Genomic DNA, 13,488 nt, shown 5'->3' with positions numbered 1-13,488 from the left:
AAAAAAAAAAAAATATATATATATATGCACAAATCTTAACGAAGATGACCAAGGTCCCTTGTTACTTATCCACAGCAACGGATTACCATTGAGCCAGGGACATCTTATAGACTGCAAGGGCTGAGACCAAACAGCTTGTACTACTTCCGTCTGGCTGCACGCTCTCCCCAAGGCCTGGGTGCTTCCACAGCTGAAATATCAGCAAGAACCATGCAGTCAAGTAGGTGTCTCTCTTTGCTTACTTTCTGCCCTTTTCTTCACTAGGAGGCGTTGCCAGCTCTTATCCCCACCAACAACAAACCTGCTAATTAATATTTAATAGTTGGTAGTCTCTGTACTAGCAAGCGTCCAATTTGGGGGAGTAGAGCACCATGACCTTGGTTTTCAGACTGGGTCCAAATGACAGATTCCATTCTCCCACTTCCAAAATTGAAAGACATTCAGGGAAGTTAGGAAACCTACTTGAGAAAAATGGGTAAAGGCGTTGGATCAGGCCCCATTTAATGAATTATAAAGCTGTAAAGCAAAATTCAGATTGAGAAAGCTGCAAAATAATCAGAGGAGGGCTTAGCAAACTAAAGAGACAGCAAAAGACCAAACTTTTATCTTTTTTAAGCACACAGGTTTTAACTTTGCTGATGACCAAGTCTTCATGTCACGTATTTTTTTCCTAGTTTGTTGTTAACTTTTTAAGTAGTTCATGTGGAAATTTGGAACATTCACAGAAAATCTGTATTTGTACAAATTTAGGAACAATGGAATAATCACAAGTATATTTGCAATCCTAAATTGTATTTTGTTTCCTCAGGTTCAGATTCTTTTGGGGACTGTTACTCTGAAGCATAGTTGTGTTTATCACAATGGAGTTCATTGTGTCTAGGCACGATTGTTTTGCATAAAGTATTATATGGCAGGTTGTTTTTGATGGAAAGTTTGGTGGCTTATAATACTATTGTTTGCTCTTTATTCATAAGTTTCTATAATTAGTCTATTAACCATTTACCTTAAATTGAACAGTTTTATGGACTTATTTCCTTAGATTTTTAAAATATTTTACATTTTATATGTGATTTAAAAAATTTTTATGTCATTTTATCTAGTGACATAGATATGTATAAAATGAATACATTGAATTTTATAAAGAGAATGCTCTATTGACCTGATTTTTAGATTTATCAGCAAACATGAAATTTACATTTTTTTAGAAGATGAATTTCCTTTCATATAAGCAAGTCTTCCATCATTTCATTTTCTATAGATACTTGAAATCTTTCAGGGTTTTTGATGATAAAATTCATATTTTTCCTCAACACATGATTATTCATATGAAAAGCATTAGGATTCTGTTGCTTAGTCCCTTACTGATGATAGCTTATTCCCATAAAATTTCCTTTTTTAAAACAGAAGCATGTAAATCAATGCAGTATTGTATGTCTGCTTTGAATTCCAGGCAGGCTAATAAGTAATATTGCAGAAGGTAATTCTTAAAATCAGACAATTAAAAGAAATGTGACACACTTTAATATTATATCTTGCATGGTTTACAAACTTGACTGTTTTGCATACACACACATATCTATTCATACGTACATACTTACATATAAAGAGACAGAATGAACTTTTTATAGACACATCAAAAGCTTATCCACTCTTTATTTTATTAAGGTTTCAAGTGGTGCTACAGATACTTTCACAGAATAGGAGGTCTGAAGGTAGGAATGTAGTGACAACCAAATCAGTTTTTTAAAAAGCGTTACAAATGAGTCTTTGCTGTTACATGAACAACTCAATTTATTATGAATGATAATGCGTATAAAATAGTTTCATAATTTGAAATATAAGAATCTTTGGTCAGAATCAATAGAAATGATGTTCTTGGGATTTTGCAAACCTTATACCAAATATATAAGGCTGTTTTACGAGGATTTCCTTTTTGTCTGTACAAGGATCTTTTCATTTTGATTGCCTGTAATGAAGAACACAAGACATGTAAATTAAGAAAGACTGATGGGGCTTCCCTGGTGGCGCAGTGGTTGAGAGTCCACCTGCCGATGCAGGGGACACGGGTTTGTGCCCCGGTCCGGGAAGATCCCGCATGCCGCGGAGCGGCTAGGCCCGGGAGCCGTGGCCGCTGAGCCTGCGCGTCCGGAGCCTGTGCTCCGCAACGGGAGAGGCCATAACAGTGAGAGGCCCGCGTACCACAAAAAAAAAAAAAGAAAGAAAGAAAGAAAGACTGATGATCGTCTAAGTAATCAGATACACCTGACACTACATAATATTAAGGCTCACAAAGTGTAAAGAAATACCCAAACTACATGTTCAAATACAAAAAATTAGAAATGATTTACTCATTCTACCATATATATTGCCTTATATCAAAAAAATATATATATGCAAACATATATCCCAATTCTTTGTTCTTCTTTAGGAATATATATTATTAACTTTAAAAATAATTTATGATAACAGTCACATTGCTCTTTATTGCTTTTTTTTCAAATAATGATATGTTTGATTTATTTGATGGACAATAATTGCTCAGAAGGTGACTAGTTTATTTTAGAATGGGCAGGAAGAAAGTTTATCCTTTAACTCTTATGTAAATCCTACTTTATATGAATAATTATGTACAAAATGAAAGGAGCTATGTACAAAATGAAAGATAAGTCATATCTTTTCCAGATGGTTCTCAGGATTTTTTTTAAACAGTTCTTTTTAATGGCTGTGTTATTGACATTTTGTAAGGGATAGATGATTTTTATTGATTTTACCAAAATTTGCTGGTGGGATCTAATTCTTCACTAGCAATGGTGTCTCAAGAAGAGTTATAATTTTAAAAAAGCTGGAAGCTGACATAGGGTAAGTACAAGTTACAGTCAGAATCAACCAGCCTGACATTACCCTCGGGTAGGTAAATCCTGGACTATTCATTTTCATCCTTTATTGTTCTGCATGCTCACTGTATATGGGCTATGATCAATGTTAGGTTAACACTTGTCGTTAAAACTGGTCAGAAGACTCCGTTTTTCACATAGTCAGAGGGAACCCTTCTGTGTTTGTTGGGCTTTTATTTATCTCCCTTTTTAAAAAATTGGAATTGGTGGAAGGGCATCCAACAGTTATTGCCACTTTTCACTCTTAAGAACCTTTTCACAAATGAATACTATGTAGGAATTGCCCTCATTTTAGAATGCAGTAGTGAAAGCTTGAAATGGCATCTCTTAAACATCATCAGACTCTCATGTAATAAATCTTGTACTGTTTGCAGCTGTTTTTGAAGCTCGATAGTCTGTATAATAGGGCTGGGGAATACTGAGGGATTGTTTTAGAAGAAGAATTTAAATTGCAGGTAGGTAATTTTATTTTAGGCTCTGTTATCTTAAGGTTTCATTTTCACATATTCCCCCCACCCATTATTTAACAATTATTTTTGGTCATTTATTCATTTTTTGGTTTATTCATATTACTAAGCCAAGGTACATAAATTTATCTTTAAAAATTTACTTTAAGTTTCAAAGCCTTATTTTTGTTTTGTTGCCCTATTGTTCATTTATTTATTTTTGCCTTTTCTTTTGTTTTATCATTTTTTTTTTTTCCAACCACTCCTGTCCTTTCACTCAAACCCTCCTTTAACTCACTACCAAAATAAGAGCCGTCAGCTCCTCCTCAAGACATTAGTTGCACCAGCCCAAGTTCCACTAGTATTTTGGTAAGTTGGCAACCTCCACCAGTGGAAAAACAGAATGGCATTATTACTGAATACTCCATCAAGTATACCGCAGTGGATGGAGAAGATGACAAACCTCATGAGATTTTGGGAATTCCTTCGGACACTACCAAATACCTTTTGGAACAGCTGGAAAAATGGACTGAGTACCGGATCACTGTAACAGCCCACACAGATGTCGGCCCTGGCCCTGAGAGCTTGTCCGTGTTGATCCGAACCGATGAAGATGGTACGTTGCCTCTGCTACGTCAGTTTGCACCCTTCTGCCACAGTCTTGGTCTGCTGTCTTTTGATAGGCTAACAGTAATGCATTTTTCTCTGCTCATCTTTTTTACCCAGCAACGCTGTAACTTCAGTGGTTTTTGCCGGAGACCTATCTTTGCTACAGCCTGGGCATTTTTTTTTTTTTTTTTAACTTTTTAAATCTCAACACTGTAATTTGCTTCCTTTTAAAAGAACAGTTTGCTCCTATGACCTTGCAATCCAGGCCCTTCTCTGTACCTCCATCTAAAGTCTTCTGCATATTTCTTGGTTTTTGTAGTCACTTCTTTTACATTTTGAAGTTAACTTTTCAAAAGTGCCTTCTTATCTTCTTGTTGCCTTTTTGTCATGCACATTTCAGAGACACTGATGCTCGACATTCAGTTTTTGGCATCTGTTGTATGGAATACCTTTGATAGGAGGAAAAAAAAAGAAGAAAATCCATATAATCAAGAATCTTTTTTATTCGGCTAAAAAGAAACCTTGAAAACACACACACGCACACACACACACAACAATCAACAACCAGTTTTTGTTATTATTTCAATGCTATACTTCTTTGTGCTTTAATGCTTTGAACCTCAAAGCATCTTCCTTGGCTTTTGTACATTTTTTACATGTTTTTCTATTTCTCTGATACTCTTTTTTTCTTCCATTTTTTTTTTTTTTTTTTGGCATCGGTCATGTTTTTTGATCTTTTCTTAAAAGGTAGAGCAGATTGGTTGAGCATTTTCCTTGGTTGAAAATGTTTGTATTCCACAAAGGAAACATAGTGGGTCTGCCTTTTTTTTTTTTTTTTTTCTTTTTTTCTTTTTTTTTTTTGAACCTAAGTAAAGAAAATGCTCTGACTGGGTGGGACAAGTGCCTATAATTTTCTTTTATCCAATGATGTTGTTCCAGTTCCTAGTGGTCCTCCTCGCAAAGTCGAGGTAGAGGCTGTCAACTCAACATCTGTTAAAGTCTCATGGCGCTCACCTGTGCCCAATAAACAGCATGGCCAGATAAGAGGATACCAGGTGCATTATGTGAGGATGGAAAATGGTGAACCCAAGGGCCAGCCCATGCTGAAGGATGTCATGCTGGCTGATGCACAGGTAAGCCTCTGAAATTGCATATGTATATTTTTATAGGATACGTTTATTTTAGTCTGTACCTTAAAATGGACCCCATTTTAATTTTTTTGGCATGTTAAAATTCCTATACAAAATTCTAGCTTTTTTAAAAAACTGAATTACAGTTGATTTACAGTGTTGTGTTAATTTCTACTGTACAGTGAAGTCATTCAGTAATACATATATATACATCCACTTTTTATATTCTTTTCAATTATGGTTTATGACAGGATATTGAATATAGTTCTCTGTGCTATACAGTAGGACCTTGTTGTTTATCCATTCTCTGTATAATGGTTTGCATCTGCTAATCCCAAACTCCCACTCTATCCTTCCCCCACTGCACCTCCCCCTTGGCAACTACAAGTGTGTTCTCTATGTCTGTAGTCTGTTTCGTAGATAAGTTCACAAAATTTTAGCTTTCAAAACACATGATCCATATTTACCTTCTCAATCAGAGTTGACTTCAAGTGAGGAAGTGAATTGAAATGATACATCTGATTAAAAACATGTAACTGTTTTCTTAAAATACAGATGTACAGCTCTACAGCTATATCTGAGTTTGCCTTTCTGACTTCAAAAAAATTGGTTGACTTAATTAAATCAAAGGGAAGAATTTCAAACAGCAATTTTGCTGATAAATCTACTTTCTGCTGTGCTAAAAGTATTTGGAACTAAGCTGATCTAATTTCTAAATGTATGATTTCTGCCACTGAGGAATAGACATTCTTATTCAGGGAAAGGTATCCAGAAAGTATTTTATTTAGTATTTCTTTGCCAAATTACATATCTAATGAAAATAATTGTTTCATTTCCCAGAAAATGAAGATAATGACAGTGATAAAAATTAGAGTTTCTCAGGGTATTGATGAGATCCCCTATGCTGAGCCAAATTAAGAAATCTATTAAGAGTAGTTGAGAATGTGAGAAATTCTGCCAACCCTAAGGCAGTGATTTACAACCATGTAGTCATGATTTGGTTTTGTAATATGTTGTTTAAAACAGACATTAATTTTTTTTTCAGTTTTTAAAAATAAATTAGAAGTGATTCAAAGACAGCACCATAATAAATCTACCTATACATATTTTTCTGAAAGGGAGGGGAAGATTTCAGTTAAGAACTGCCCTACTGGAGATTATACATAACCCATGGACTGGCTTACCTATGCTTGTTCCAATAGCGATAATGTATTAGGAATAGGGGAGTGCTTTGCTTATCCAGCAAATTGGTAGCCGGGCATGGAAATGGATGGGATTAGTGAAAATTGGAAGCGAAAATTTGAAGCTATTTCAATTGAAAATTCCTTCCTTTGTATGAAAGTGGGGAAGATTATGAACAAAGTTGAAAACTGCTGTGCCAGATTGCCAGATTTTGCCTTCTTTTCTCTGTGAAGATAACAGGGCTGTAAAGGGCCCTGTTTTTTTACCCCAATGTCTTTACTCCAAAGTCTTAATATAATCAACTCACAAAGGTACTTATGTTTGCTTCAGTTTCGAAACATTCTAACTAAAGGGGTCTGGCTTAGTGACTAATTTATCTTCCTCAAATCCAGTTGTATGGTTTTGGTTTAAAGGCCATTTCTATAAATTTAGTTGGAAATTCATAGTGTCCCTTAAGACTCTAGAAAAGGACCACTGACTTGCTTTTTTGTAAATATTTATTTTACACTGCCCATAAAATAGAAAGTTCTTATAGTATAAAATTAATAAGGCCCTAACCGCTTACGTTTTATTTGGTACATCTGCAATTATGAGAACTAAAATGATACGACCGTCATGCTTTGATGTCCTTCTTCAGTTCATAGATAATCTTACATTATAGAACTGTAGTTCTGTTGCTGTTGTCATTGGGAATATCGTAGTTAGTGAAATTATATGATACAAAATGGCTTAAATATCAACTCAATCTTTTTTTTTTCTCCTCTTCTACTTTGGCTTTTCTTTATTATTTTGCTGACTTTCTTTGTGGTGTTGTTTTGGTTTTTGGTTTGTTTGGTTTTTGCTCATTTCATGTTCTCTTTATTCATTGAATTTTTTTTACATCTTACAGGACTTCACTGAGACTGTACATTTTCAATATTAATGAAAGATGTTAACCTAAATAGTGACTTGAATTGTGTAACCTAGATAGAAATCAGAATAAATGTCACAATGTAGTGTGCATCAGCTTTTTGCTATGCCTTATTGATTCATTCCAATGAACCATGCATTAAAAAAAAATCAGCCAGTTTTAATGATAACAACATAGAACATATTTACTTTTAACTTCTCAATTAGGAATGAAGGTGATAGCATAACACACATATACTCTTTGGAATTATATTGTATACACCTCTTCATTTGCTTATTTCTTCTATTTTTTTAATCTAAGGAGGGCACCATTGCCTTTATCAGGCTACAAATGTCTCTTCATTTCTTTTTATTTTGTTTCCCTCCTCCCCAACCTTCTTAATCTCAATCAGTGGGAATTTGATGATACTACTGAACATGTGAGTAATTTTTGGCTGCTTTTTCAAAACAGATTATAAATGGTTGTTGTTTCTTATACCCATCTTTCATTTATTTGTACTGTGTCATCACAATTTGCTTGGATGCATGAACTAACAAATTATTTTTTAAAGTACTTCCACTATGTAGTATACTTTTCATTTTGGTTTTTGTTTTGTGAAATGGCTATGATGCTATTGATTGCATAAGAAATATCATTAGTTTGTGTTGTTTTGGTGGCTGCTACTAACTCCGCCTTGTGACACAGTTAGAGGAGGCATGCTTTAAGTGGAGGTATCACAGACGAGAGATGTTAAATAAGTTTGTTCTGGGCTGCTCATAAATCCTGCTCCAGAGTTACATATTCAGTGCATAACATGACCTAGATATGGCACTAATTAACTCTATCTAGAAATGGCAATTCTCTGTTGTACCCATACAAATTTGAGTGAAATTGCATGAGTCATGCCAAGAGGCAGAAAGTATCTTACTTAGTGAAGAATTTTCTTTTTTAATATTTTAGTGAATGGACTGTGTTTTTTATTGAGAGTTTACTATGTATAAGGTACTGTGGAGGACACAAGACGTGACACCTGCCTTTTAAGTGCTTACAGTCCAGGTGCCTAGGAAGGTTATGAAGTTCAAGAAAAGTTCCATAAAATACAACAAAAGTGATGACCTCAAGCAATGTATCATTAATTAATATTTGAATGGCAATATCAGTAAGAGCTGTGAGTTCAGAGACAGTGGACCAGGATGGTAGAAGTCCTGAAACTTATTTGAGAACTTAACTGATGAGTAGGGATTGAAGAAGTAAAAGTGTCTGTCTGTGTATGTTGGTGAGTTGGAGGTAGGAATGTACTTTTAAAGGTCAGCACAGCAGAAGCAGTCAGTCAAGAGTGTGATAATAGGTGACAGTGAGCTTGGCAATTTGACAGGACTGAAGGATTCAAGTTAGTAAGTTAACTAAATACTACTAAGAGATTAAATTTTAATATAATGTTAGAAAAACCTAAAGTGTCAAGCTAAAGAGCTGGTCTTTAACTCTTCAGTCCTGGAGAGATATAAAAAATTATTAAAAGGAGCAAAAAGATAATGGCTGGTGGGAGGTATTCTTTTGTTTAGTAAAGTTTTTTTTTGCCGAAACACAGGGCTCTTGTAGGGATCCTTGGTGAATATGATGGTCAAGCTATCACTCCTCATGAAATTGACAGTGTAGCAGTGTTTTATAAACTTCTTTGACGATGACCCATAGTAAGAAACGCATTATATGCCGTGACCAATTCATGCATATGTTTAAAATAAAGGTTTTACAAAATAATACCTTACCTTTAAATATATGCACATTTTAATATTCAAGTATATTTCATTTGTTTAAAAAACACTGGTCTTGAATGGCTAAATTGATTTCATGACCTACTAAATGGGTCATTACCTGAAGCTTAAAAATCAATAATTTAATGGATAGATTAGAGGGGAAAAAAAGATACAGTAGACAGGGAAACAGAGTTCTTTTCCTAAGTCGTGAATTAATAAAAAATTTTTAAAAAGTTGAGCATCAGAAATGAAAAAGGGACAGTTATGATCAATGTTTTAAAGGAAGAATGGACAAAAACATACTAACTAGCTAAGAGTTTGAAGAAGAAAAAGGGACCAAAGATGACTCATAAGTTTTGAAGATGCTCCACCATTCATTAAAATATGGAAGTAAGAAGGGGAGTCTGCTTCCGGGAATGACGTTTAAGCTTTAGTTAAGTTGAAGTGGAGATAACACTTGATAGTCAAGGGAAAACGTCCAGCAAATATTTACAATGTATTGGGCTGGCCAAAAAGTTCACTCGGGTTTTTCTGTAAAATCTTAACGGAAAAACCTGAACAGACATTTTGGCCAACCCAATACATGCCCTTGGAGCCCTGGGGGAAAGTCAGGGCTAGAGATGAATTTAGGATATAGGCAGAAAAAATTCTTTAAGTTTTAGAGATGGATCCAGTTTTTTTTTTTTTTAGGACTAGAGAGAAATGCAGCAGATGAGTGACTGTGACAGAACATCTGGGAATGCCAGCTTTTCACAAGCAGGGCCAGGAAGAAGTCAAGAAGGGGCAGATGGGCTAGGAGAACAAAAACAGAGTGAGGAGCTGTGGCCCTGATATCAGTCACACTACCCCAGACAGAGGGTGTGGAAACCACTGAGTAAACAAGTATACCCACAACTTAAAGAAAATGTAAACCAAGAGGTGATGTGATCCAGGCAGAGAGAGGTGTGTCCAGCTGAGATTAGGCCATGACAGAGGGCTCAAACCTTTTGAGTGGCACTACTTACATTATCCTATCACAACCTGTATGAGAGGAAGGACGTGTGTGGTTAACCCCAATTTTATGAATGAGAAATTTCTAGAAGGCTCAGGGTACATAAATTGCTTGCCGCACAATTTGGTGATAGAACCAGGCCTCGCTTCTTTTTCCTCCTAGCCTGGCCTGCTTTCATCAGTAATTCTGTGATATCAGGGGGACCTTGGAAACAATAATGTTGGCATTCACCCATCATAATTTTGGGAATCGCCAGTGTACCATCATTTTAAATGCCGCTCTCCAGTGGTTCACTTGGTTTTTATATTCTCTGTAATGTTAGTGAAACCATTCCTGAAAATAAAATCTCTCTCCCAGATTTAGTCTATTCATCTGACAGCATAGTATTTCCAGTGGCTCTTCAGGATAGTATCTGATATTCTTGAATTTCCACACTGGTGATATTCCTACACGTTCGAGAAAAGCATATTGTCGAAAGCCGTCATCCCTGGGATCAGAGTCAACCAGTGAGTTCTATGGTGCCCATTACAGCCTTGCACAGAAAAATCCCACTGTTTTTCACACAATCTAATCCATTCACTAAACTCTCACTTGCGTTGTCTTTAGATGCTAAAGACAATGACGTTCTATATTTTCTTAAATTTATCTGTATTCAATTTGAAAACATAGCTGTGCTAAAAATCTGAAAGGTTTTTTTTTTTTTTTTTTTTTTTTTGCTGTGCGTGTATGTAGCAGCAAGGAAAATATCAGAACAAATTGATAGCCAGCACTCTATTTAAAGAGTCGTGTAACTTCCAATGTAGAAGAACAGTTCTATGATTATCTTCTCTTATAGCCACCACAGCTTTGGGTCCTTACTAAGAGAAAACTAAGAGTTTTGATAAATAGTTTGTGATATTCAACATTTTCTACATTGTCGGAATTAACTGAACACCTATTCGCGATGTAGTAGAACAAGTCCTGTTAATGTGGTTTTATGGCCGGGCCTCCAAATCATTAGAAAATTCTCCTTAGTTTATAATGATTTTAGTCCATAGCCTGTAGAACTAACCAATAATATACTATTTGAGTCCTAAGAAGCTTCTCTGGCTCTCTGGCTATCGAGGGCCAACAGGTCAGCCATTTGGTAAAATATTTACACGGTGATAATACGTACTGTTGGGCATCAGCCCCGTCAGCAGTCTGAGGGCCAGGCTACAGTGCAGGCACATGGAGAGCAGCTGGCACATCACAGCAGCTAGGGTATGGATTGCTCACCACAAGCCACACGTTGTTTTAAGTGTTTACCCAGTATAGCTCATTTCATCTTTTAGTAGCCCTAGGTAGTCCTAACATTCCAACTTTCACATGGGAAACTGAGGCACCGACGGGTTAAACTCACTTGCCCTGAATCACCAAACTAGTAAATAAGGAAAGCCATGTTTCAATTCAAGAATTCAGGAGGTGTGACTCCAGGTTTTGCGGTTTTGACTACTGCCCCTTAGAGCTGCCTCTTAGGATGGCTGAAGACCCCACTTCAGTGTCGGCATGAAGACAGGTCGTCCATAGCGTGAGCTCTAGGCATGAAATGTCCAGTGCTTGGCATGGCTGTAGGGAATGTTTACGCATGCGCAGAATGAAGGTGGCTGCCTTGATTTTTCCCCCAGGGCATTTGCAGTGTACGTTCTGAATCAATGTTACTCTCTTGTGTCATTTCAGGACATGATTATTTCTGGGCTACAGCCTGAAACTTCCTACTCCCTGACTGTCACAGCCTACACCACCAAAGGAGATGGAGCTCGCAGCAAACCCAAACTGGTGTCCACCACTGGGGCAGGTAACTGTATCTGTGCATGTGTGTATCTTGAATATGTTCCCGGCAACAATAAGGGTAATTTTCCAAATGCTACAGGTGGTTTTGGTCAGAGGGAAAAATGTACAATGGTCAACTTTAGTGATTTTTGATACATAGTTCAGAGGGTAAAAATAACTGAATAACCATGCTTTACCCAGATTATTCAATCATTCATTCAGCAAATATTATTTGAGCACCTACTACGTATTGGGCACTATTTCCAGTACTTTGATAGAACAATCAACAAAACAAAAAGACTGACCTCCTGAAATTTATTTTCTGACTAACGTAATTAACTAGTGAATAAATGAGTTTTATAACAATAAAATGCCAGGAAGTGATAAATTATCAAAATAAAGGTGTGTGGGCATTAAGGATGGGGCAGTCCCTAAGGACTGTTTTAGAAAGAGTGATGGGAGATCTCTTAGGGGCAGGATATTTGAGCTGAGACTTGAAAGACATGAAGGAGCAAGTCCCACGAGGGTCTGGAAGGCAGAGCATCTAGGGAGGGAAATCACGTGACAGCTTCACCCCCGCCCCCCCAACCCCCAGCAGCAAACCTTGTTAGAAGAGCTGCTGTCTTGAACTGGGTTGATGACTTAAAGGTGTTTTTTTGGTCATTTTCTCCTCCTCACCCCTTGCTGTGGGGATTCTAAAGAGGACAAATTGCACCAAAGATGGGAAACAGAAAAGAGAATGAAGAAAAGCAAAAAGACTAATACCAGATTGCTCCTTTCTGAAGAAAAAAGCTTCTTAATGCTATTTAGTCTCACTTTGGTTGGCCACATTAGGAAAACAGCATGTTGGAAGACCTGACATTGTAAAACCGATAAATTAAGAGATAATTACAGAAGGAATCTTCTTCAGTCCCTTTATGTAGAAATCTCCTGTGGAACATTTAAGCTATGATTTGATTTATTCCTCCTGAATCACTTCTTGCACAACTTTTTAGGAACACACCTCGATGTAAAGGCATAAAGCAAGGAACAGCTGTGAGGTTGAGGACCGTCCTGGGTGCTGTGCTCACGGCCAAATTTGTCTAAATGTCATAAGATTTGCCTCGCTTATATCCCGCCACCTGGAATTGCCTCAAGCAGCAGGATTACAGATGGCAAAACTCCTTCAAGGCAAAATCTTCCGGGCCTTTTTTTTTAAAATACCATTGTATCAAGTTTATTCAGTACCCTGCATAGGAGATACGGTGCATGTTCAGTGGGGACATGCTGACTGTCTAGCTATGGAATCAGCCTCTATTGGAATGTAGACAACCGAGGGTAAACCCCTGAAATTGAACCCCCAAATGAAGAAAATACATTTCCTTCGCCCATATTTATAACTGTGTCTTAATAAGCCTGAAATGTCTTACGTGAAGCATCAAACTCCTGTTGCCCATAAGATGGGGAGGTCCTATAATGAGGACAAAAAAGCAGAGGGTTTATCGCCAAGGGATGCGAATCCTAGGACAAGGAATGATATTGCCTATTTTAATGGCACTAAGATGAGCTCATCACTTTTTAGTCACCATACAGAACATTATTTAGAATTGTGGATCTTAGATACAGAATTATTTTGCAATACACAATTTTGCATTCACAATTTCAGATCTTTCTTAATCAATGGAGCCTTGGGTATTGAGGAAATGCTTATAATTTACATGTCTGCACATTTATTTTCTTGAGACCTCCCTACTGATCCTGGGTGGGAGATAGGAGAATCCAGATGTATAATCCTTCTAAGAGAAAAGCTCTAGTTTTCTTTG

The 13,488-nt window shown here is 36.7% G+C and overlaps 1 protein-coding gene across 6 annotated transcripts in view; it reads left to right on the top strand.

The window, feature by feature from the left end:
• PTPRD (protein tyrosine phosphatase receptor type D) overlaps window positions 1-13,488 on the top strand; it is a 2,140,681-nt gene that overhangs the window by 1,960,319 nt on the left and 166,874 nt on the right. For 5 of the 6 annotated variants that reach the window (XM_060014746.1, XM_060014743.1, XM_060014744.1 and 2 more), the window contains 4 exons: window positions 76-220; window positions 3,651-3,956; window positions 4,889-5,082; window positions 11,594-11,711. In XM_060014746.1, coding sequence (XP_059870729.1) covers window positions 76-220; window positions 3,651-3,956; window positions 4,889-5,082; window positions 11,594-11,711 — 763 coding nt within the window. The remainder of the gene's footprint in view (window positions 1-75; window positions 221-3,650; window positions 3,957-4,888; window positions 5,083-11,593; window positions 11,712-13,488) is intronic. The other variant, XM_060014745.1, reaches the window with a different exon arrangement.

The sequence above is a fragment of the Delphinus delphis genome, chromosome 6 (genome assembly GCF_949987515.2).
Source record: "Delphinus delphis chromosome 6, mDelDel1.2, whole genome shotgun sequence".
Lineage (NCBI taxonomy): Eukaryota > Metazoa > Chordata > Mammalia > Artiodactyla > Delphinidae > Delphinus > Delphinus delphis.
The sequence above is the reverse complement of the archived record's forward strand: the minus strand, read 5'-3'. Positions and strand labels throughout refer to the sequence as shown.